Here is a 26,656-nt window from a genome sequence, read left to right on the forward strand (position 1 = left end):
TTACAATGGCAATAGATTCTAAATCAAGGGTTCTTATAGTTAATTGGAAGTTTACCTGAATTTGTTTTTTTTTTAATGAGATACTTTCATTTCAAAATAATCAATGTCCCTTGTCATCCATTGTATTGTATTTTATGCTTTTAAAAACATTCTCCAAAAAGGACACAAGAAAGATTATGAACCCTTGGCCTAGATCAAGTTTTTATAATGAACATGGTACCCACAATCAACCAACCATGCTTCTATCACTTAAGGAAAGATAATTAGATCTGGTCAGAAACTGGTGCTGCATCATGATATGCTCCATTGTGTTAATGAATTTCCCTACAGGGAAAATGTTCCTGTTGAGTATCCAGGACAAGTTGTCTTACCCAACCAGATGGAAGCATTGTGAAGCAGTGCAGTGAAAGATGGAGTTGAAATACCAAGACAACTGTTCACATTCCTATCATTTACAACCTGGCCAATTTTCCCCTTTCTCTGACTCAATTTCCTCCTCTCTAAAGTGATGAGGTGGACCTGGATAATCTCTAAGGTCCCTTCCAGTTCGCAATCTAGGATTGTCTAATCTAATAATCCTTTAATAATGTATTAACATTTTTGATCTCTATAATTTTTCTATTAGCTCTAACGGAGGAATGTAGGGTCCAGGATCTTTATCTCTACCCCCCTCACAGGGTCTATCCTTTTGATAGATCTAAGGAAAGAGGTTTTGTCTGCAGATTTTTTGAATTGTGCATCTCAAAGAATGACTTTCAAGTTGTGTATTAAATGGAGAGTCGTCCTGGGAAGACAGCAAAACTGCTCTGGTGGACACCTTGATAAGTGGAGACAATAATCCTGGAGAAATCAGATCTTGTCAGTTTGACATAGGAATAGACCTCTGGATCTTGTCAGGTAAACAACAAAGTAATTAATGATAAATGTATGACCTGATTAGTTAAGCGCCAAAAGTTTTATGGTACTGTGTTCATTTTTATATAAATTGTCCCCCAAGTTTTCTGTTGGCATTTGTAAGAATGCTATGCACCCATGGGTTTTGGTAAGATTATAGAGAGAATTAAACTTCATTTATAAAACTAACTTTGTTGTTTCATTTTAACCAAAGGGAAGTGTTAACAGTTGACATAGTTAACGACTTAGGGTGCTTAACTCAAATATTATCCTTGAAAAAGGCACAAAACCAAAAATGACCAAACTTGACAGTTGAAAAGGATCTCAGTGATGATCTGATCTAACCCAGATCTGTTAAAGAATTCCTTCTTCACATCTGACAAGTGATCATTCCATTTTTGCTGAGAGACCATAGATGAAAGGAAGCTCACTACCTTCTTGTATGACTTCTTCCATCCTGACCAGTTCAAGGACTTAGAAACATTTTCCCCTAAACCTCAATTTATCTCTGCAACTTTGACTTATTGCTCCTATTTCTTTCCTTCAAGAACAAGGAAAAATGAATCAAGCATGGAGAAAAGAGCACTAGATAGTAGTTTAGGCAATGTCCAGTTCTGTATGATAGCAGAAAAGTCACAATCTCTCTTGGCCCTGCTTTAAAAAAAACTAGAAAGTTGGACTTTTTGACCTTGAAGGTCTTTATTCATATTTTTAGTCCCCAAAGTATAGACTCTCTTCTATCAAACAATCCTTACTATAATTGAATAGAGCTATCATGGCTTCATTATAGCTCCTTTTCCCCACTAATCTTCCTAGGGCATCACCTTGAAGCCTTTTCTGCCTTTTTAGATTATTAGTGTTTTTCAATATTGCACTAACTAAATTCAGTTCTCTGGATGAGATCTGATCCAATCAAAATTCAGTGGGGCTCTCTTCTCTCTTAACCCAGTCACTGTGCTGCTCTTAACACAGTCTTAATTTATAATAATCTTTTGGCCTAGTTCATTCTGCTGTTGACTCAGATTAAATTTAAAGATCATTCAATTACCATTTTTTTGATCTTCTGTCTTTTTATATCCCCCAACCCACACACAATATGTAAACTCAATGATTTTTAAACCTAGTTTTTAGATTATGCATTTAATCCTGTTCAATTTACTTGTGCCCATTTCCTAACCTGCTAAAATTCTTTAGAATGCCAATTCCAATGGCAATTTTTCATTTGCCAGCTCTCCCTTCCAGGTTTGGGACGTACAGATATCTGCTAAGAATGTCTTCTATTCATTCAGTCAAATCACTGTGTAGTCAATCAACAAATATGATTTGCAAAGCACCTGTTTTGGCCCAGCCTTATGCAGTGATACCAAGGCAAATAAAAAAGGCCCTCCCCTCTGGCAGCCTGCAGTTCATCAAGGAATATAATATGTAAATAACTGCATTCAAAATAAATAAAAAATAAATTTGGGGAATTAAGGCACTAGCACATGGGCTCAGGGGCAAATAGAAGGTCATCTTTCAGTTAAACATCAATTTCTTTTTTTTTTAGGGTTTTTTTTGCAAGGCAAATGGGGTTAAGTAGCTTGCCCAAGGCCACACAGCTAGGTAATTATTAAGTGTCTGAGGCCAGATTTGAACCCAGGTACTCCTGACTCCAGGGGCAGTGCTCTATCCACTGTGCCACCTAGCTGCTCCTAAACATCAATTTCTAAAGGATTTAGAGCTTCTAAGAGATATCAGTAAGGAAGGAGTGCATCTCATGCATGGGGATGGTGTTCGCCTATGGAAAAATATGGATTGGGAACTCAAATCTTTCTGTGTTAAGAACAGAAAGAAGGCCAGTTTGACTGGACTGTATGATGGATGTAAAGGGGAAAGGAAGCACAATAAGGTTGGAAAGTCAAGTAAGAGTTGGTTAGTGAAGAGCTTCAAACGTCAAATAAGTTTGAATTTGTCTTGAGTTCATAGTAAATTAGTGGAGTATGCAAAGAAAATGAGTGACATATTCAAAGCTGGACTTCAGGTATTCCCTTTGGTAAATTTGGGAAGGACTGAATGGAGTGGGGAGAGACTTAAAACCTGGAGGCCCATTAGTAAGCTAATTAGTAGACTGATTAATTACTAATTAATTAAAGATGTCTATTGAGAGCATAGACAGTGGTGTAATTAAGAGGTGATGATAGTCAGAAGTCAGCTGTTTGCCATTGGAAAGATGAAACCTAAACTCTTTACTTCCTCATAATTTCAATAAATTGAGGTGAGACTATATCTATATGCATCAGTCAAATTACCATAGACCTTAGAATAAGTGGTAAGAGAAATTTAATTGGAATGATTTTGGGGATGATATTAGGTTGAAGAAAGTTGATCATAGTCCAAGGATCATCTCTAACTTATTAAGCTAGTTGAGAAGGTATCAGTTTCTTGAAACTAGAGAAAGCATGTCTTTCTAGCACATTCTGGGGAAGAAGCCATTGTTTTGGGTGAGAGTGGGGTGGGTAGATGACCAGGTGTCCTTCCATCATCCCCAATGACCAAAAGAGATCTGAAGGGCACATAGGATATCAGACCTTCTATCTCACCAATATTTCCTAGTTGTGTCTCTGAATCTTCCAATGATAGTGATGTCTATATTGGGATCCAAGAGGAGATTGAACCTTGAACTCTACAAGGATCATTGTAAAGAGACACCAGAACTAAGGTAAACTGATGGACCATCCCAAAAGTAAGGGGGGGCAAGATTTTATGTATTCAAAAGCTGTTTGTTATTCCTGCCACATGTACCATCTAAACTCCTATTTCATTTCTTCTGGATTCTATATACACTTGTGGGGTAGTTTTGTCAAAAATATTTAGGGGATTTTTGCACCAACTGCTCATATAATAAATATACCTTTCTAAAAGCTATTTAATATTGGCTAACTAAATTGATTATCAATGGAATGGGTTTCTGGTCACAATTTAGGCGATAGTTGATTTAGGACACCATGGGAAATGGAGGACAAGGCAGTTAAAAGAATTTAAAAGTATTTAGAAGTTCTAATCTGATAATACCTGATCTGAGCCCAGACTTTCATACCTTTTGGAACAGCCTGGCTGAAAAAAAACTACTGGCAGAGAAACTTAGCTGAGAAGGTTAAAGACAAGGGTCATGGTTACTGCCTGAGAAATCTGCCCAAGAAGAATTAGATTTCTCTGTTGAAGAGAAACACATAAATTACATTCATCTTCAGGAGGAGGAGGTATGGCTTACAAGTAGCTCTGAAACAGCTTGCAACCTTGCTAAGGCAAGGCAGACACCACAAAAAGCAGGCTGGTAGAGCAAAGTGATCTGCTCTAGTCTCTGTCATTTCTGGGATAGCATCTTACCCACCATAGCACCTCCTTCTGCAATAGGTGGGGGGATTCAGTGTTTTTCAGTTGTGTCTGAATTTTTATGATCCATTTAAGATTTTTTTGGCAAAAATACTAGAATTGTTTACCATTTCCTTCTCCAGCTCATTTTACAGATGAGAAAGCTGAGGCAAAAAGGATGAAGTGACGTGTCCAGGGTCACCTAGCCAGTAAATGTCTGAGGTTAGATTTGAACTGACCAAGGTGAGGCTTCCTGATTTCAGGTCCAGTACTCTATCCATTGCACTACCTAACTATTTAGAGGAGGCTAAAAGAACCAATGAAATAAGAACAAAGTAAGCGTCTGTCATACAGCAACCTTAGGTGATCCTCAGAACAGCAATGCTGACAATCGGCTAGACCAAGGCAGAATGCATTTCTCTCTTTCCTCCTTGACAATCTCAACACCAGTCACTCTATTCTGCAAAATTGAGGTATTTTTTACTAGATCCTGAATGATGAAAGCCAGAGACTCACACATTCTGCCCACTCAAAGCACCTTTGGCTGGCATGGCATTGAAGGTAAAGCTTTGGACTAGAATCAGGAACAAATTTGTTCAGATCACACCAGCAATACTTCATATCTGTGAAAACCTGGTTAAGTCATTTCACCCCATGGAACCTCAGTTTCCTTATCTGTAATGTGACTTGGGTTCAATAGCCTCTAAAGCCTTCTTACAGCTCTAAATATATGTCCCTATGGATAGTGAAGGTGAGTTTAAGTAACTCATGATATTTACTAATCTGTAAACATATAAATCTTGTTTGTAAGTTCCTGAAAGTTTTCTGAACATGGAAAATATGAAGAAATCTATTTCTGAGAAGATTTTTTTTTCAAATTGAGCTTAAATAACAAATCTATAACTTAGAATAAGCCCAGGGATGGAGTGTAGAGCACAATTAAGATTAGGAGGGTTCACCTGGGGGTTCATTAGGGGAAAGAAGGAGATCATGTGTTATTTGATAGATTCCTGCTTTAATATTGAATAAACAGTTTAAATGTTGCTTGTACTCTAAAATTATGGACCCTAGGCAAAGCTCCATTGTCCTACCCTAGTTATAACTCAGATTTCTAACAACAGCTATCATTGGAACTTTTATAGGAGAGATAGACCCCTCCTTAGAGGCTGTCTAGTACAAGATCCTCATTTTACTGATGAAGAAACAAAGGTCTAGAGAGCTCAAGTGACTTGTTCAGGTAAATGACTCTCCAGCTGAGAACACAGAGAATTTAATAACTCATTTGGCCATGTCCCAGTATGAATGTTTTTATAACAAGACTTGAAAGAATTTGACTATTTCCATGTTTATATATGTGCAATAAAGTAACAAGACCCTTTATCCAGAGAATAGTTACTATAAATACACAAATAACCAACATATAACATTCAATTTATTCATTATACAGGGTCTCCAATTTTTCCACCTAAAAAAACAGAAATGGCATTTTCCTAGTAATAGTGTTTGGCCAATCTTTCATTTTTCTAAAAATTCATTTCTCTTCAGAGTCTAGGCCTTCATTTACAGTGAATCCATATCTCTTCCCCTCATCTTTTGTGCCTCCGGGTTTGTCACCCTTCCCATAAACAAAATTGATTCTAGGAAAAGAAAAGAAAAAATATTTTAGCATTTTGGAAGGAATATATAGATTGGAGGTGAAAGGAAAACCAACCACAAATTTATTTTTAAAATACTCCCTTCCCCCCAATTTTTAAATGCCTTTTTCCTGTGTTGAAATAAGCAGCATGTAATGTGGCATCTTTTCCTTTCATTGCTCCATTGTTCAACTGACTTCATTTATTCACATTATTACTAACCATCATTATTCATGTTATTTATTATTAATCATGTCACATGGAAAAATATAAAGCATTTATGAAATAACCAAATTACATTGGAAATCCTTCTTTGAAACAGTAAAACAAATAAAGCAACTGTGGAAATTATAGTCTAATAATAGACAGATAGAGACATAATCAAGGTATAATAGCATGGTCTTCAGAATGGTAGAGGCTTCATCCAAAGCTTAGTAGCCATTTTAATGCATGTAATATGAGCCCTGGAGGTTAGAGATACCACTTCCCAGCACTCTTTATTCTTCTCCAAATCAATATTTAATACTCAAGGAGATATTTTTCATCATTAATGCTTTCAGGCCTTCATGAGAACTAGATAGAAGAAAGGATATAAAAGCAAACAACTGTTTCTACCCATCCCTTTACTTGCTAGTTAATAAAAACTAAAGAATTAAGTACAAAACATCCACAAATAAATATTGTGTCAAAATTGATTCACTTTTTTCCGCTAAAATAACTTAAGGGAACTGACTCAAATAGGTTAAGTGTATTCAAAACTGTCTTAGTGCTTTAAGGTAATGTATTTCTTCCTAAAATAAAGGCATGACACTTTGAAAATTGCAATGTGAACTCTCATGCAATTTTTTAAAAACAGATAATTAAAATAAAAATACTTGACATTCAATATGACTGTGCTGTGCTTTCTCATTGGACCAAAGAAGGTCAGAGTCTTAGAAAATGCATAAATCATTGGTCAATTGTGATCCTTTATCAATTAGTCATCAAATATTTATGCAACAGCTAATACATGACATGTGCAGCCTTAATAAACTATACCTGGGTATGCAAATTAAAAATTAAAATCATTCCTGTCCTCAAGGAACATATATTCTAATGTTGCTGATCCATTTCAGTTGTGTTCGACTTTAGGGGATTTCATTTAGGGATTTATTAGCAATGATACTAGAGTAGCTAGCATTTTCTTCTCCAGCTAATTTTACAGATGAAGAAACTTAGGCAAACAGGGCTATGTGACTTCCTCAGGGTAACACAGCATGTGAGGCCAGATTTGAACTGACAAAGGTTAGATTTGTAAAGGAAGGAAAGAAGGAAGGAAGGAGAGAGAGAAGAAAAGAGAAAGAGAAAGAGAAAGAAGAAAGAAAGAGAGAGAAGGAAAGAAAGAAAAAGGAAAGAAAGAAAGAAAGAAAGAAAGAAAGAAAGAAAGAAAGAAAGAAAGAGAAGGAAAGAAGGAAGAAGAAAGAAAGAAAGAAAGAAAGAAAGAAAGAAAGAAAGAAAGAAAGAAAGAAAGAAAGAAAGAAAGAAAGAAAAAGAAAGAAAGAAGAAAGGAAGGAAAAAGGGAGGGAGGAAGAAAAGAAGGGAGGAAGAAAAAATGGAAGAAAGAAAAAAGAAAAATAAAGAAATGGAGGGGGGAAGGGAGGACAAAGAATTTAGATAGGAAAGAAGAAAGGGAAAGTGAGGAAGAAGGGAAGGGGCGGAAAGGAGAAAGAAAAGAGGAAAAAGAGGAGAGAGAGAGAGAGAGAGAGAGAGAGAGAGAGAGAGAGTGTTAAAGAAAGTTTTCCTAAAATATTTATTACTTACATTCCAAGTTACTTGATGGATAAATTAGAAGAAGAAAAAATGAATTTTGGGGGGGCAAGGCTATGGCATTACTTGAAAAAATGGACTTAGCCAAAATTCACACCCACATGCTCTTACTCTCAGGGTCAAGGATAAGATTACTTGGTTTATGCAATGGTTTTGATAGTTGTCTTCCTCCTTTAAGCGGCATCTTGTAAGCAATTGTGCGAAAGGAGAACTAAAAATGAGGCCAGCATGCTGTCCCAGGTTATAGGTTATTTCTCCTCTCCTTACAGCAGTCATTAATTTATCAGTAAATGAGCTTCACACAAATACAAGGACACCCCCTCTTTTCAGATCTCATCTCAACACTAACCATAAAGTGAAAAATTTTCATTAAGGCTTGATGGTTAAGCATAATCACAAATGAATTAATAAGTATGATTTGTACAGTGCAGAGCAGCACCATGGTTTTGCTGATTGTTGGTATTTGACCTGAAACTATAAGCAGGTCACCCGTACCCCCATAGAACTTAGGAAATTAAGGAGGCAAACATAATCACACCAACTGCTATTATTCTCTTGCCCATCAGTGCCCCCCGATGCTTTATTTCTCTCTGTTCGTGAGATTCAGTGATTATGCACTCATTTTAGAGAATAATAGCTATCTAAAGGTCAAAGTTGTGTAGCTCAAATGACCTATTCTCAGCACACAGGCTTATCCACCAAAGCATTTATGATGAGTGAAGAAAGTTCTAAGACTATCTATTTCTTTCAAGATGCAGCACTTCCCCTGAATCAGTCAGCAACTTGCTGTGAAAGAGGTAGGTATCCTCTTAGGCTTCATCTGGTAGGAAAAAAGCAAAACAGTTTCATATTAATTGCCATTTTTATGACTTGCCACCATTTATAAAAAAGAGGAAATGGCATTCCAAGTGCCACATCTATTAAATACTGGTTGTTTGTCCCTGAGTAAGTCATTTGCCCTCACATGAGTCCTGATCTATATATTCATTTGCTTTTTTAATGTACCATGCTGCCTCTCTAAACATAGTTGAAGCTAGTTTATTTAACCTAATGGATTTAATCAAAATTCTTTCCTGTGAAACCTAGTTTGCCTGGAGAAACTTTTCTAATCCCTGTCTCCAGTCTCCAAAACTCATCTCATATGTCCCCTCAATGGGAAGCCTCTGCTGAGTCTCTCAATTCAGATTCTAGTGCCCCCTGCTTATTAAGTTTTTATTTCATACGTGCATACTTATATAAGTACATGACATCTCCTCTGTTAAAACGTAAGGTCCTTTGAGGCAGGGGTTGCTTCATATTTTCCTCTTTATCTTTCTTTTTATCCTATCACACTGATATTTTTGAAAAGTCTAAATTATTGTTGATTGATTGCCTCACTTGCTCTGTAACTCTGCTCTTATAGATGTCTTCTCCTATTGGTGAAGTTCAATTCTGAGGAAGGGTTCCAGACCTACCATTCTCAAATCTCTGGAATTAGCCACCATGGTCCATCCACCTACCTCTCAGCTCCTCTTGGATGTGTTGGCTGCCCCTCTTAGAATATAAGTTCTCTGAAGACAAGAACTGTCTCTTTTTTTTTTTACTTATACTTGTCTCAGCACAGTGGCTGATGTATAGGAAGTATTTCAATACAAGTTGAATTGGGAAGGAAAGGAAGAAACAAAACTCTCACTCTTTGCAGATGACATGATGGTATACCTAGAGAATCCTAAAACATCATCTAAAGAACTACTAGAAACAACTAGCAACTTTAGCAAAGTCGCAGGATATAAAATAAACCCACATAAATCCTCAGCATTTCTATATATGACTAGCAAGATACAGCGGAAAGAGCTTTTAGAAAGGGAAATCCCATGCAAAGCAACTTCAGACAATATAAAATACTTGGGATGCTGCCAGGGCGGACCCAGAAACTTCATGAAAACAACTACAAAACACTTCTCTCACAAATAAAATCAGATTTAAAAAAATTTGGGAAATACCAACTGCTCATAGATAGGCCAAACTAATATAATAAAAATGACAATTCTACCTAAATTAAACCCCTTATTGAGTGCCCTCCCAATCAAAATCCAAAACAATTACTTTAATGAGTTACAAAAAAATTGTGAGTTAATTCATATGGAGAAACGACCTGTCAAGAATTTCCAGGGATTTAATGGGGGAAAAAAACAGCGACAAGCAAGATTGGGGGGATTATAAAATTAAAAAAATCAATTAAAAAATACTTGTTAATTGGCTGATGTGAGGTGGGACCTCACACCTCTCAGACTAGCAATATGCCCAGAAACGACAATGATCAATGTTGAAAGGGATGTGGGAAATCTGGGACACTAATATTTTATTGGTGGAGCTGTGAACTCATCCAATCTTTCTGGAGAGCTATTTGGAATTACACCCAAAGGTCAATAAAAATGTGCATGCCCTTTGATCCAGCAATACCACTGCTGGGTCTATACCCTGAAGATATCATGAAAAAAGGGTAAAACATCACTTGTACAAAAATATTTGTAGCAGCTTTGTTTGTGGTAGCAAAGAACTGGAAATTGAGTGAATGTCCATCAATTGGAGAATGGTTGAACAAATTGCACTATATGTATGTTATGGAACAATTGTTTCATTAGAAACCAGGAGGGATGGGAATTCAAAGAAGCCTAGAGGGATTTCCATGAACTGAAGCTGAGGGAGATGAGCAGAACCAGAAGAACATTGTACATCCTAACAGCAACATGGGGGTGATTATCAACCTTGATGGACTTGCTCATTCCATCAGTGCAACAATCAGGGACAAATTTTAGGGTATCTGCATTGGAGAATACCATTTGTATCTAAAGAAAGAATTGTAGAGTTTAAACAAAGACTAAAGACTGTTACTTTTAATTTTTTTAAAAAGTATCTTATTATATAATTTTGCTATCATATTTTTTTTCTTAAGGATATGATTTCTCTCTCAGTACATGCAATTTTGATCAATGTATAGCATGGAAACAACGTAAAGACTATCAGACCGCCTTCTGTGGGGGGAGTAAGATTGGAGGAAAAATTGTAAAATCAAAAAACAATGAAAAATAAATACATATTAATTGGCTGATGTAAGCAGTATTCTCTTTTTTCGTGGTGTCCTATGACATTCTTCCTTTTGTATCAGTTTCCACTGCAATATATGTTCCCACTCTATCTTGCCTCTTCCCCAAACAAGGGAAGATGTGGAGATGACCTTTTCATATTACCTACATCCTCACAAAAAAAAAATTCCCCTAGAAGTCTGGTTTTTGCTACCATGATCAGTAAACCCTTTAGCATGGGGTGTGGGGTCCCAGAAAATTTACCTGTTGGGTTATTCTTCAAAATAAATAAGAAAGGCCGATTAGCTACAAAATGGTTTGCAGTCAGACTCATGATTGCAGGCACCTGTCCACCTACAAAACAAACAACAAAATATATTGTCAATAGGCCCATTGAGATGGAAAGGTTTGGAGGGAAAATACCTACATGGGGTTTTTGAATAGGCAGGAAAGGCTACATTGTTTGGACATTTCACGTGTGAAAGAAATGATACATTCTCTAAAAACAGAGAAATGTGAAATAAATTTAAATGATAAAGAGAAAAAGCTAGTGTATGATTTCTAAAGAAATTTTCTCTATACATTTCTGCTGGCAAAGAATGCCAGCAATTATATTGTACTCTTTAATACTATATTAGTTTACATTGAAGCTAGAGAAAATTAGTATTCTATCGAGGCTAAGCATCCAACCATTCTCTCTTGATGCATGATGCTGTCTTGCTGTTTTTGTTATTCTATGACTGTCTCAACACACATATCTGAACTACATCCTACACATTCTTCGGCTTTGGGGAAAGGAGTAAGCATCTCTCAATATCTTGAAACAGTCAAATTCAACAAATTTTGTATGAAAGTTTTATATTTTTTTTTAATTTTTCTAGTCGCTGCTATGGTTACTCTAATATGTCTTCACAAAGTGCAAAACTTAAAATTCCCCAATGTTTTGTAGGATTTAAACAGTGAAAGTATATCCGCAGTACAATCCAGGTTGTCATGGAAGACAATCACCATGGTGAAAGGTCTTCAGTTCATGCCATAGGGAGAGTAGTTGAAGGAATAGTGAATACATAACCTGGAAAGGGAAGACATGACAGCTGTCTTCAAGAATTTGAAGGGCTCTCATGGGAGACGAATGGAATTTTTTTCTGTTTAGCTATAGAGAGAAGAACTAGTATCTAGAGAAAGAAGTTACAAAGAAGAGAATTAAGAAAAAGGAAAGAAAACATTTCCTAGGGGCAGCTAGGTGGCACAGGGAATAGAGCACTGGCCCTGGAGTCAGGAGTCCCTGAATTCAAATCCAGCCTCAGACACTTAATAATTGCCTAGCTATGTGACCTTGGTCAAGTCACTTAAACCCATTGCCTTGCAAAAAAAAAAAAAAACTAAAAAAAATTCCTTACAGTTAGCACCACCCAGGTGTGAAATAGGCTATTTTGAGAGGCAGAGGGAATGTTTCCCTTGTTAAGAGAGGTCTTCAGGAAAAGGAGGAATAACCATTTGTTGGCTACGTGGTAAGGAAATTTACTATTCCAATAGGGATTTGGCCAAGGGGTTCCTGAAATAATTTCCAAATTTAGATAGCTAGATGGCACAGTGGATAGAGTACTGAGCCTAAAGTTAGGAAAATTCATCTTCGTGAGTTAAAATCTAGACTCTTGCTAGCAGTATGACCCTGAGAAAGTCACTTAACCCTATTTGTCTCTGTTTCCTCATCTTTAAAATAAATTGAAGGAGGAATTGGCAAAACGCCCAAATGGGATCAAGAAGTGAAACAATGGAGCAATAGCAACTATCTTACAAGGTTATTGTGAGGATCAAATGAGATAACAATCATAGAATGCTTAGCATAGTCCCTAACAGCTAGTAAATGCCTGGTAAGTATTAGCTGTTGTGATTATTGCTAGGATTGATTCTGGATTAGCACTTTACAGACTGTGCATTGTCCCCTTCCCTTCTTTTCGCAGCTGAGTGGTTGGGTGATGAGTGTTGGACCTTGAGTCAAGATGACGTGGAACCTTGGACACCAGCTATGGCATCCCGAGGATGATCTCAAATCTCAAGTCTCCTCATCTAAAATGGAGACAATAGCAACTCCTCCTTCACAGAACTGTTCTAAAAATCATAGGAGATCATCTGTATAAATTCCTTTGCAAGTCTTAAAGTTCTTTGCAAATACTGGCTATTATGATTATTTTATTAGTGATTGTCATTGTTTGAGGGGAAAAGTTGATTACTTCCTTCTAGACCACGCCAGTCTCATACAATTTATATTATCATTGGCTATAAATTGTTTATCCTTGAAGACTTGAAATAGGGAAAATTTTTAATGATTTTTTAAAGACTCATAAAATATCTCTCTCTTTGTAAATATTTGATTAGCAGCATAAAATGATAAGAAAATGTACACTCAGTCAGGATTTGTAACAGTCATATTATTCTGCTATGGAAAGCATTAGGCTTTCACCACCCCATTACTAACTGAAAGGTGTTTGGGTTTTTTTCTGAATCACTCAAATGGTTCTTGATTGAAGATGATCAGTGATTTTTCTCCTTCAGCATGAAGAAGTCCCTTCTTGTCCTTTGCAATTCACATTCACATTTTCCATAAACCCCCTGGAGAATCCCCTGAATTTCCTGGAAGCTTCCCTCTGGTGTTTTTTTCTATTTTCTGACTATCCTGGGCTCCACCTGCTGTCCTCTATCATATGAACTGTTCCAATAAAAAAACCATAGGCAAGTGAACTCTCTTCAAATTGTAGAGTTTGACCTTAGAGTTAACCTTTGATGGGGGACTGGGCACAATCACAGAATCTTAGATTGACAACATGCCAGTTATTCTGCCATCACTTCATTTGTGGCCTCCGTATCCTTTGAGGAAGCTCTTTTTTTGTGGTTGAGACTTTTCAGTCATGTTCAACTCTCTATGATGCCATTTGGGATTTTCTTGGCAAAAGCACTAGAATGGATTGCCATTTCTTTCATCAGCACATTTTACAGAGTAGGAAAATGAGGCAAATAGGTGGAGTGACTTGCCCAGAGTCCCACAACTACCAAGTATCTGAGAAGAGATTTGAGCTCTTGAGGATGAGTCTTCCTGATTCCAAACCCATTGCTCTATTCACTATGGTAAGACCTCACTATCCCAGAAAGTTCTAAGCAAATTTCTTTCTATATCTGTGTGTGTGTGTGTGTGTATACACACACACACACATGCATGCATATGTGAATATATACATGTATATGCATGTAGATGTATGTGATCGTATGTGTGTCATGGTGCACATTTGTATATTAACATAATGTGTGTTTGTGTGCACATGCATCTACATATCTATGTCTATTGATTTACATTCATGCACACGCACGCGCACACACACACACACACACACACACACACACATTTGGGAAGGAAATGCAATCTGACCCTTATTGCATATTCTCACCCAAAGGACAAGGCCCCATTTTGTGAAAAATTTACATTCTGTGTCTCAATTTCCTTACAATGTTATAATACTAAGATGCTAGGCAATAGTGGTCCTCCTTAGCCTTATAGATTGTTTAAGACTCCCCATACAGAGAAGTGATTGGCTCCTTAGCTGATACCAATGTGGCAATGATAGATTTAAGGTCTATCCATTTAAACTACAAATTTCCTTAACATTGCATGCCATTAGAAAATTAATCTGAATGACCTATTTTAATGAAACATTATTCTCCATGTGACTATTAATTTATGAACATTTATCAGAAAGACAGTTTAAAAATATATTTTTAAAAAAGACATGGACTTAAAAATATGGTTTGAAACTGAAATATTGTATGATTAGACATTAAGATAAACCACTGAGAGACTCATTAGAGCTAGTTTGTTTTCAGTTTCCAATTAGTTCTCCTAATTTTAGGTTTAAAGAAAAGTTCAAAATATTCTCTATGTTACAGAATTATATGAAGTTTAGAAGTTACATAAACTATCATTAATTAGGAGAAGCGGAGCATGAAAGCATCATTCTGATATTAGTCAAAGGCAACAGTCACCAAAGAGAAAAGCTGGGAAATAATAAGAATAATTAATGGTGAAAATTACCATTTTTATGCAGCGCTTTGTTTACAAGGCACTTTACAACATGATCTCATTTCATTCTCACTGAAACCTTGAAAGGTAAGTGGTATTATTGTCCCCATTTTAAAGATGAAGAAACTGAGGGAAAAAAAAAGGTTCAATGATTTTTCCCAGGGTAACACAGCTAGGAAGTATCTGAGGATGGTTTCAAATATAGGTCTTCCTAACTCCAAGCCCAGTATTCTTTCTACTGCTCCACCTGACTATATCATTGGTTAGTATTGATAAAAATTGGCCTAAAACATATTCCTAGATATCCAATAAAAGTTATAATTTTTGGTTGATTTCACTTTTTAATTCCTTAATGGATTTATTTTATTTTCTCTGCATCTGGGCAGCCCATATAAGCCAATTTCCATATTTGCCTGAATTATACATAAAGCAGCAACACCAATAACAGCAGCATTGATGTTTTACAATTATTATTTCATTTGATTCTTAAAACAGCCCTGGAATAAAATATTATTATCATCCTATTTCACATATGAGGAGAATGAGGCAGACAGGAGCTAAGGATCACATAGCTAGTATCTGCAACTGAATTTGCGTGCACATGACTCAGGGCTCATTCCATTGTGCTACTTAGTTGTCCCATCTGAGCCTTAAGACACCAAGAGATCTATTTCCTGAGTATGGAATATTCAACTTATTACAATAATTTCATTACCTTGTAGAGTGAATAGAATAGGTAGAAGAAAAAGAAGGAATGAGGTCCATTGGCAAGGACTGAACCTCAGGGGAGTCAATTCTCCCAACTCTTCCTGCCATTTATTTGTAAAGCAAATGTCTGTCTTACCAGTTGATGCTGCTGCTTCACTGCCATCTTCCTTTATCATAAAGGCAATTTTTTGAGTGATTTGAGAGACATACAAGTCAGCTGAATCTAAAGGAAAAAATAAAGAACACTTTCAATTATGAAAGGGACAATTCCAGGTAGAACAATTCCATCCAAAACTATTTCCTTTTTCTTTTCAATGATCAATGAAAAAAATAGAAAAACCATGTTTTTATTTTTCATTCATTTTTAAGACTATAGATCTTGAAAGAGGAGGCTTATTATACACCTAGTTCTATTATTGGAAAATTTGATGAAAGGAATACATTTGTTTTGACACCCCGACTTAAGTCTAATGATAGTTGTATTTTCTTGATTTAATTTTTAATGTTTCTTTTTAGACTGTCAAATCAATCTGACTTGGTTTTCACTATTTGACTGATACTTCTAATTTCTCTTGATTGAATATGCTTCCAGCAACTCAAAAAACTGAAAAAGGAAAAAACTCTGAAATGAGGGGCCTTCCTGCAGTGAAGGTTCATGGAAATCTCCAGAAGTCAGATAATGGAATGACTGAAAGATTGTTAGGTGTAGCCTTTGAAGGCCCCAGTAGAAACACTAAGGAAATGCTTTCCGGCATCAGGTGGTTCATGGGCCAGAGAGAAGTTGTAGTTCAGTGACTTCAGAGGAAGGAAAGCTTAGAATGGGATAAAGGAAGGTTGGCAAGACAAAAGTAACTTCTAGAGAGAAGACTAGGAAGCAGGTTTTAAGAGGACCTGCAAATAAGATCAAGAAAACCACAAATCTACCTCAGTCCAATTGAATGGATGTAGAACTTATCTCATTTCAGTCAAGGCTGAAGCAAGTAAAAGGAACAGGTCTTCCTATTCCTCAAGCCATGCCAGGCAAACTGATCTAAGGTCAGACCAACTAAGTTTGTATAGAAATCTGCATTTTGTAAGCAGGCTAAATTCTTTCATTAAAGATATGGGGAGTTATATGAGAGACAGGTGTGGGAGAAAAGTGGGAGAGAGAGAAGACAGAGAGAGAGAGAGAGAGAGAGAGAGAGAGAGAGAGAGAGAGAGAGAGAGAGAGAGAGAGAGAGAGAGAAGGGGCAGAAGGAAAAGGAGGAAAAGAAAAAGGAAAAAAAAATATGAATGGATGTCATTTTTTAGGAGACTGGAGAGATTGGCACTAGACCTTGAAATGTCCTGCCAGTCAAATCATTAAGAGAATCCAATAGGGGTTTTGTGTACTTGAAACTGCTGGAACAATGAGAATCACTCCACTCCCTGTTCATCTTCAAGAAACAATGAGTGGCATGGTTCATTATGAAGTGTTTCTCCAAAACAAGTAACTGGATCTGCCATAAATTTATATTATCTCCCCATAACCAAACTGTCAGTCTTTTCGAAATGAATCACTATTCATCTCCATAGCACCTATTCCAACCTCTTCATCTCTTCTCAAGTCTCCTGTGGCACTTGCCCCCACCTTCTGTGCTGAGGTTTTTACTTCATAATTCAGCAAGAAAATTCCAGATATTTTCTGAGATTGTCATATCTAGCCCTCTCTTCTCTCTTCTCTTAATTGAATATTTCAAATTGGATTTCCCAAAGAAATCTTAAATCAATCTCATTTTCTTTTCTCCAAATTTGCCTCTATATCAAGGAAACTTCCATCTTCCAGTGACTAACACTCACAATTTTGATATCCTCGATTCATTTTTCTACCCCCCTCTAGCAAATCTATTACAAAATCTTATTATTTCTAGAACTTTAGTACATCTTTTGTATAATCCAATTTTCTCTACTCATGAACTCCAATTACTCCAATTTATGCCCTTATTATCTCTTGATAAGACTATTGAAATAAGCCATAAAGAATTTAAAATTAAATATTCATAAATGAATATAATCATATGAATGCTCATACATATATAGAAAGATTTATATATATAAAAGCCTCTGAATGAGTCTCTGTGTCCCAAGTCTCTCCCTTTTCCAATTCTTCCTCCATTCAGTCGCTAAAGTGGTCTTTCTCAAGTTTAAGTCCAGTTAAATCATCCCATTACTCTACAAACTATGTTGGCTCCCACAATCTAATAGAAAATGTTTTAACTATAATTTAGAGCTCTTGATTACTTGACCCCTTCCTATATTTCCAACTTTCCTCTACTTTATTCTCATCTACAACCAGTGATATCCAGGTAACCTGGCTTTCATGCCCTTCCCTGTATCCCAAACTCCATGGTGTGTCTCAGATAATTGTATTTGCTATCCCTCAGGCCTGGAATGTTCTTCTCACTTCTGATTTCTCATTTCCAAGCTTCTCTTCAGATTCAGTTTAGTTTATACCTTCTTTGGGAGACCTTTCCCATTCCCCCCAGTTTCTATTCTTGCTATGAAATTATTTTTCTACTTCTTTTCATCTTCCATGTACAGCTATTTATATTCTATCTCATTAGAATAGAAGTTCCTTGAGGGTACAAACATTGTTTTTTGTTTTTCATTGTATTTTGGTAGTCTCACATAGTGAACAGCACATATTAGTAGAAAAGAGCTTCTCCTTCACTCTCAAAGCAGGTACCTACTTCAGCCACCCAGCTCTCTATCATTCATGGAACTCTATCTCCATTGCTTTTTAGACACAAAGAACTATCCAACACTCTAAGAATATGCCACATCATACGGACCCCTTGGGGGCAATGATCCTGAAATGCTTGAATGAATTCCACAATAATTAACATAATTCTGTCATATTCACTCCAAATCAAATATTCTTAACCTCCTCTTGCCCTTTCTCTATTCCTTATTTGTGGCTCCTTTATTCTCATCCCTCTGCATAAGCCTCCACCTCCACCCTACTGCCATCACCAGTACACTCTTGCTGTGATCCTAGGAATGCCTGCACCATACATAGGTAACAAATAGGATTTTACCCGAAACATTTTCTTTTTTATCCTTTCCATTTTCATATTTTTCTGCTGACATAGTTTTCCTGACTATACTCTCCAGGACTTGACGTATTTTCACTCATACCTTCCAAATCACTCATCAAGGTGGAATAATAGTTGGATTGCTCCTTATTTGCCCAGGGCCACTTCCTAACTCTTCCTCTTCCACTGTGATTCAGTGGCTCTTTGAGGTTCATTTAATTGTTATTTATTTCTTTTTTGTTTTGATGGAGTTTTTTGGCAAGGCAATGGGGTTAAGTGACTTGCCCAAGGTCACACAGCTAGGTAATTACTAAATGTCTGAAGTTGAACTCAGGTCCTCCTGACTCCAGGGCCAATACTCAGCTGCCTCCTTAACTGATATTTATAAGCCAATCAAGATTCTTTTAATTGATATCTATAATTATCTAGATCATTCTCCTTCATTCCTCATTGGCTTTGGTTCTTTGCTTGCTTACAGTCCTTCTCTCCTTCCCAACTCCCACCCTGCAATAAAAAATTTCCTCAAATAATCAAGGCTATTACTCAGTTTATTCATTTCCAATGGCCTTCTCTTCTATCTCATCACAGATATACTCAGTGATGGACAGATCACTGATTTTGGTCTTACCCACAAGCATTCTATATCCATATTCTTGAACTCTGAAATTTCTTTGATCATAATCTGTTGCATTCCTTCTCTCCCACTGTCTTGCAACACCAAAAACCCGGTTCTCCAGCTTTACCTTCAAGCAACCCATCTCTCATTTCTTTCCCACACAATAAATCCTGCATGGTTTTATTCTTTTCCTTTCTCTATCTTGACCCCTTTGGTTCAACTCTACAATGTCTCCTTATCTTTCCTTTCTACCCTATCAAAGACCTTGACATTTTATGTCTTACCCTGGTTGACTCTCACCATCAAATTTGCTTCTGTTCTCTCTAACTTCCAGTCTTTTATCCACTGCCTGTTAGATATTTCAAACCAGATGTCTCACAGATATTTTAAACTCAACATGACCAAAATTAAATGAACTCAGTTTTACCCCCTCCCAGGAAATCCCTCTCCTCCTCTCACCTTGCCCATGGTCGTAAAGACTTTCTTCCCAGCCATGAGGAATCACATCTTAGATGCCATCCTCTCAATTCTCTCTTCTCTCTCATTTTGTTTATACAGTCCCTAGTCAAGTCCAGAAATTTCTATTTTCACAATATTTCAATTTCTCTCCTCGGACTGCCACCATCCCAGTACAGGTCCTCATCACCTCATTCTAAGGCTATTGTTGTCTCCTTGACTCAAATCTCTTCCCACTCTAGTCCTTCATTCACTCAACTTTCAAACTGATCTGACACATCATCTGACCGCATCATCCCTCCATTCAATAAACTGCACTAGCTCCGTACTGCCTAGAGGATCAAATGCAAACTCTGATTTGGATTTTTCAAAATCTTTCATAACTTGCCTCTTTCTACTTTTGAGTCATCTTAGACCATGCTGTCCTCTTTAGACTCTGCTGTCTAGTCACATTTGCTTCCCTACTGCAACTTGCACAAGATCTTTCATTTCTCATCTCTATGAATGTTCACTGACTGTCCTTCATGTGTGAAATCTTACTCTTCATCTCCTCCTCCTAGCTTTCTTATTTTCTTTCATGTCTCAGCTTAAGTCCTTCCTTCCTGCATGTCTTTAGCAGGGCTTGGGGCTTCTCTTATCCTTTAACTCATCTTAAGTCCTGCTCCCTCCTTGTCTTCCTTAATCTTAGTACCTTTCTTCTGCAATTACCCCCAATTTTTCCCATATACATCTGGTTTTCATTTAGTTTTGTGCAAGTCATCTTTTCCATTGGAGTGTAAACTCCTTGAGAGGAGGGATTGTTTCTTCTACTTTCTTCTTATCCCCAACACTTAATATTATTCTTTGTACATAGTAGGCACTCAATAAAAGTGCCTGTAATACTTTTAGTCTCATGGACTGCTCACTGGTCTTTTGCATTTTTAGCCATCATTTTCTGGATCAAGATAATTTAAATTTTCTCATGAGTTGGTAATTTTATTTTATAAAGTATGATAGGTGAGGAGGTGAAACATATGAATTATTGATCATACTAAGTTCAGCTTACCAGGAGACCACCCTCCTCTTTGCCAATTAATATGCTCCTTGAGGGTTCAAAACATTTAATGAATTTTAATGTATAATAAATATTAAGCTGGAAAGCTTTCTAGTTTATTGAGGAAAGAAGCCTGAGACCTTTGCCCCAGACTAAAACCTTTCAAAGATAATCTCATTATCACCAAGCTGATATTTTTCTTTGTACCAGTGAACTTTGAGTATTCTCTACCCTGGAGGCCAGAGAAAGGAGAAAGGAAATGGAGCTAAGATGTCAAAAATTAGTCATGATCTTTGCCTGGCCCCCTGAACATTAAAGTAGGTATGGTCAGGGAGAATTATTTCTTCTTCCTCTCCTAAAGGGAGGGGAATGACAAAGGGTGCTCATGCTGCTTGCCCTCCGTAAGGACATCTGCTGGGCAAAAATAGAATGATTTCCATTCATATGGTGTTTTAAGGTTTGCAATACACTTTCCGCACAACAGCCCTGTCATGGAGATGTTATCTCCAATTTTGGAGACAATTAGAGGGGTTATAGGTCAACTGAGGCAGAGTGAATAGAGAATTGATCTCAAAGTCTAGAAGACCAGACAGAGTTCAAGACTCACTTCTGTTGTGTACTGGTTGAGTAATTCTTCAATTTCTCAGTGTTTTAGGCAACTCCCTAAGATTTTAAATGCTTTGAAGACGGGATGCCAATCTGCATTAGGAGAGGAAGTTTCCTCCTCTGGGAATTCCTTGAATTCATGAATCACAGTTCCTATCTCTAATTCTCCATTAACATTTGGTGATGGAATAAAAAGGTAATATATAAGAGGTTAAGTGATTTGTCCATAAGCAGACATGATTAAAAAGGTGATATCCAAAAGATAAATCTCCTGAATTGAAGTCCAAGAATACCTATTTAACTGACTTTGTCTCGAATTACTGAGGGAAAGGACTTCAGGGCTTCCTGCATGTCTTTAGCAAGGCTTGGGGACTCTCTTATCCTTTAACTCATCTTTAAGCTCCTATTTAGGTAATTGTATTCCTAGCATTTCACCCAATGCTCAGCTCCTGGCAAACACTTTATAAATGCTTTTCATTCAAATATATCTGGTCAGCTGTCAAACTGGCACTGCCCATGCCCAGAAATCAGAGCTCCACTAGGACTGGGGCAGAAAATAGAAATCTAGAACTAAAACTGCTTGTGACAGTTATGGACACTGATCCTTTTCCGGCTGGGGAGCTGGTTATGCTTCTATAATTATTTATATAGGCCCTTCTTAATATGATGGAGTCAAAGGTTTATAGCACTAGAAAATGCCTAAGTCATCATATAGTCAATGTTTCTCATTTTACAAACATAACTGAGGTCCTGTGAAGGTCAATGACTTGGTGAAAATAACATAGGAAGTATCAAAGATGAGATATGAACCAGAGTCATTAACTCTAAATTCTTTACCCCTTTCTCCCTTAAATAAGAATGTTCATTAAGAATATGGCCTTCAGGGCGGCTAGGTGGCACAGTGGATGGGGTGGCTAAGTGGCACAGTGGATAGAATGCCAGCCCTGGAGTCAGGAGTACCTGTGTTCAAATTCAGTCTCAGACACTTAATAATTACCTAACGTGGCCTTGGGCAAGCCACTTAACCCTATTTGTCTTGCAAAAGGAAAAAACATCTAAAAGAATCTAAGAATATGGCCTTGGATTCCTTCTGTTTCTAATTTTTCTTTTAGTTATCTCATTCACTCACAAGGTGTCACTGATTATCTCTAAGCAGTGGCCCCATACCTCCCCATTCCCAAATATAAATCTACCTTCAAAGGATTTGCATTCTAATGAAAGAGGTGGATAGAGTAAACCACATAAATGATGATATAAGATAGAATATAATATGTGTAAGGATTAAGGCCATACAAAATATCAGGAACACTCTGAGGCTGCAACCCATGTGATGAAGAATAATTGTATCCTAATAATTACAGGAAAATTAAGAGTAGAATAGAGGTTTAAGGGAAAAGATGAAGAGTTCCACTTTAAGCATCATGGCTTTGAGATTCTAGGAGGATATTTGGTTGGAGATATCGCACAAGTATAGCTGTGGGAGATATCAAACCTTGAGCTTTATATTTGGAATGGGGAGGTATGGAGCAATCTGCTTAGAGCGAAGCCTTGAGAGTGACTTGAGATGACTAAAAGAAAAAGGAGAAATAGAAAAGATCCAAAAGCATATTCTTAATATACATTCTTATTTAAGGGAAAGATGGCTCAAGGACTTAGAGTTAATAAAAGAGACAAAGAAGGACCAATTAAAGAAGGAAAACCACCAATTCAAGTATAGAGCCATGCAAGTAAAAGATGGAGATAGAATCATGAAAAAGAGACAGGCAATAATGGCAAATGCTAAGCATAGACAGTGTGGTTTAGAACTCAACATAAGTAGATTTGCTGATCGGAAAAGCAATTTTAGTAAAACTTGTGAGGCAGACAGCAGATTGAAAGGTATTCAGGAGTGATCAGGGAGCAGACCTTGGAGACAGTAATTGTGTGCTATTCATTGGAAGTTAGAGAATAAAGAATAGAAAAACATGGAATAATGACTAAATGAAGTAATAGGGTCACGGAAAGATATTTTTGTTATACACCTGACCTTAACTTGTTTTTATGTTCAGAAGAAGCTGTTTAAGAGACAAGGAGCCAAATGTTTGCTAAATTGGAATGAATTAAGTAATCATTCTCAATAAAGGAACCCAGATCTGAAGTAATTCTTCCTAGGCAGGTATAAAAGAGAATCATCAGAAAGAGATTTTGACAAATAATAGTAATAAGCATGCAAGAAATTAGCCATCTTCTTTGGGAGCAAAGTGAAAAATTATTTCTTTTTGATGGAAAAAAGATAGCAAGAAGCTTTCTTACTGTCAAGGGAGGGGAAACTACAGGACTACAATAGTTTTATACCTTTCTTCTGTCATAAAGATAAAAAAAATGTTTTTTCCTGTGAGACTTTTATCACATAGAAGAGAGAGAAAATTGGGAAGATAGTGAAAAACTAAAAAATCATTAGCTAATCAAACAAAGCAAATAAACAAAACCTAGGAATCACCAACCTCCATGAGAAGTTGGTGCTGCTTTTGACTCTTAACTGGATTAATACCCCAACCATGAAGAAACCCAAGAAGAGTCCAGATTCTACACTGAAATAAGTATCATGGATTATACAATAAAATATCAGTTTAGTCCTAAACATAAATTGGGAAATTTGATAGACCTAAATTATAGGTTTGTGAGAAAAAATATCAAATTATGCCTCATTTTTATTTCTGTAAAATCTTTCTCAGTATTTTATAATAACTTTCAACTCACTTTGGTCATCCTGGGTTTTTATTATTTAAAAGTTATGTATGGAAATATGTTTTATATGGTTACACATACACGATTAAATTGTTTGCTGCCTTAGGGAAGACAGAGAGGGAGAAGAATTATTTGACACTCAAAATTTTATAAAAATGAATGAAAATTTTTTTAATTTCAAAAATTTTCTTTACATGTAATTGTAAAAATGAAATAGAAATAAACAAAAAAGAATTATTTTGTGAATATTCAAAAAGTATGCTAATCTATACTATAGCTATACTAACAAAATGATAAGATTTTATAAAGAGTTGGAATATATTTTACATGTCAGGTTCCCTAGTTATCTAATCAAGATTTTCAATGGAACTAGGTGAGAGATAAAACCCAGAAAACTGCAAAATTACATATTATGAAGTAGCAATATTAAATATGCATGGAAAATAAACAAATAGGTCACAGTAATTCTCAAATGAAAATAGAAAAGTACTGAGGCAGGAAGTTTCAAAGTATATATCAACAATATAAAAATGAAGTGGACTTGAAATTTTCACATGTATAAAGAACAATCCAATAGATATCACTGAGACTTGGTGGTATCAGAGTCTGATTGGATGATGCCAGTAGAACAGTTTATTCAAAAGGAATCAGATAATGCGGAAAGGGAGGAAGAATAGCACTATATGAGAATGGAAGTATAGGGGAGAGCATTTGAAGGAAGAAGAAATGCAAAACAAAGCAATGTTATTGGGGAAAACATAGCAGACCACTTGACGAGTCAGAGTGAGTAGACTATGCTTTTCTAATACAGATAACACAACCTGCTCAGAGACAAAGTATCAAGTTAATGATGGAATAACTATATTTAAATATCAGGTCTACCAAAACTACAAGTCTAAATCTGCTCAAAGTAGGGCATCTGAGAACCTGTTCGGGTAACTTGCAAATCTCTAAGAAAAACAGGAAGGAATAAAGAGAAATAATCTGACTAAATCTATCTTACAAGAAAATATGGTAGTTGTAAAAACTAACAGGACTCAGAAGAAAAGCAATCAAATTACCTTTTAGTTTGTCACAGAAAGGAAATTGCACACTAGTATAAATCATAAATGTACCTTAAATTTTAGGAGATGGAATTTTAGAAAATTATAGGGAAATATGACCTGATTCCATAGCCTGAAACTATAAAAAAGTAAAACCATCTGTAGATGGAAGATTTTTTGTATATTTGTAGTTGAGGTTCATGTCAGTAAGACAATAAATTTATGTCTTAAAAAAAACAATGTTGCTACACAAGGAGCTCTCTGATGATTTTAGATTAAAAAGAAAAGCATGAAGACAAAAAGAGGGAAACCAGCCACATAATCAAGGATGCAAAACTACTGGGGTTCTATAACTACTGGGGTTCTATAGTCAGGATTACACAGGATCTGGCAATGTTTACATTGAGGACTCGTAGAGCTTGGAATATGATATTCAGGAAGGCAAAAGATTTTGCTTTACAACCCAGAATCAACTATCCAGCAAAACTGAACATCCTCTTTCAGGGAAAAAGAGGGAGTTTCAATGAAACAGGGGACTTTCAAACTTTTCTATTGAAACAACCAGAGCTGAACAGAAAGTTTGATCTCCCAGTATAGGACTCTGGTGACCCATAGAGGGGGTGGAAACGAAGGACTAATTATGAGAAACTTAATGATATTGAACTGTTTGTATTACTGTATGGGAAGAAGATATTGATAACTCATATAAACTTTCTCATTTATAAGAGCTGTTAGAAGGAGCAAATATAGACAGGACATAGGAAGGAGCGGAATATAATGGTATAATATAGTAAAAAGATGGAGTCAATGGGTGATAAAGGAAAGTACAGAGAGGAAGAGAAAGGAGAGGAAGAAGGGACTAAGATATTTCACATAAGAGTCAAGAAAAAGGTTTTACAATAAAGTGGAATGGGGGAAGGCGAGGAAGAATGAGTAAGCCTTCATTCTCATCAAGAATGGCTCAGAAGGAAATAACATGCACATTTAATAGGGTATAGAAATCAATCTCACCCTAGAGAAAAATGAGAGGAAAGGGATGGGATAAGAGGGAATGGGGGGGAGTAGGTGATAGAAGAGAGGGAAGATATTGGGAGAGGATATTCAGATACAACACACTTCTGAACAGGGACAGGATGAAAGGAGAGAGAGAGAGAGAGAGAGAGAGAATAGAATAAATGAGAGTGGGGAGGGAAAGAATGGAGGGAAATACGGCTAGTAATAGCAACTGTGGAAAAAAAATTGAAGCAACTTCTCTGGTGGACTTATGATAAAGAAGGCAACTCACCCCAGAGACAGAATCTTTGGAATCTGAACACAGACTGAAGTATATTTTTTCTCCCTCACATAATTCTTGAGGTTTCTCATCTTTTGGGGGAGGGGGAGGTTATGTTTACTTTCACAACAAGATTATTGTAATAATATAAAATTTTAAAAAAAACAAAAAATGTAGGAGGGAGGAGGAAGAAGAGAATAGGTGACATAACACAGTCCACAAATCATCCATCAAGGCACAATCAAGTTCCTACCATGTCAGGCACTAGAAATGCAAGTATAAACAATGAAACAAGGTCTACTCTCAAGAAGCTTGTAGG

The 26,656-nt window shown here is 36.5% G+C and overlaps 1 protein-coding gene across 1 annotated transcript in view; it reads right to left on the reverse strand.

Moving 5' to 3' along the window:
• Positions 1-5,805: 5,805 nt before the first annotated feature.
• The window catches only part of SERPINI2 (serpin family I member 2), a 58,385-nt gene continuing 37,534 nt past the window's right edge, over positions 5,806-26,656 (reverse strand). Inside the window, exons 11-13 of the mRNA XM_074192723.1 lie at positions 15,667-15,753; positions 11,015-11,104; positions 5,806-5,882 (exon numbers count right to left, since the gene is read on the reverse strand). Of these exons, the coding sequence (XP_074048824.1) occupies positions 5,806-5,882; positions 11,015-11,104; positions 15,667-15,753 (254 nt within the window). The remainder of the gene's footprint in view (positions 5,883-11,014; positions 11,105-15,666; positions 15,754-26,656) is intronic.

Source organism: Macrotis lagotis, chromosome 6 (genome assembly GCF_037893015.1).
Source record: "Macrotis lagotis isolate mMagLag1 chromosome 6, bilby.v1.9.chrom.fasta, whole genome shotgun sequence".
In the NCBI taxonomy this organism is placed as follows: domain Eukaryota; kingdom Metazoa; phylum Chordata; class Mammalia; order Peramelemorphia; family Peramelidae; genus Macrotis; species Macrotis lagotis.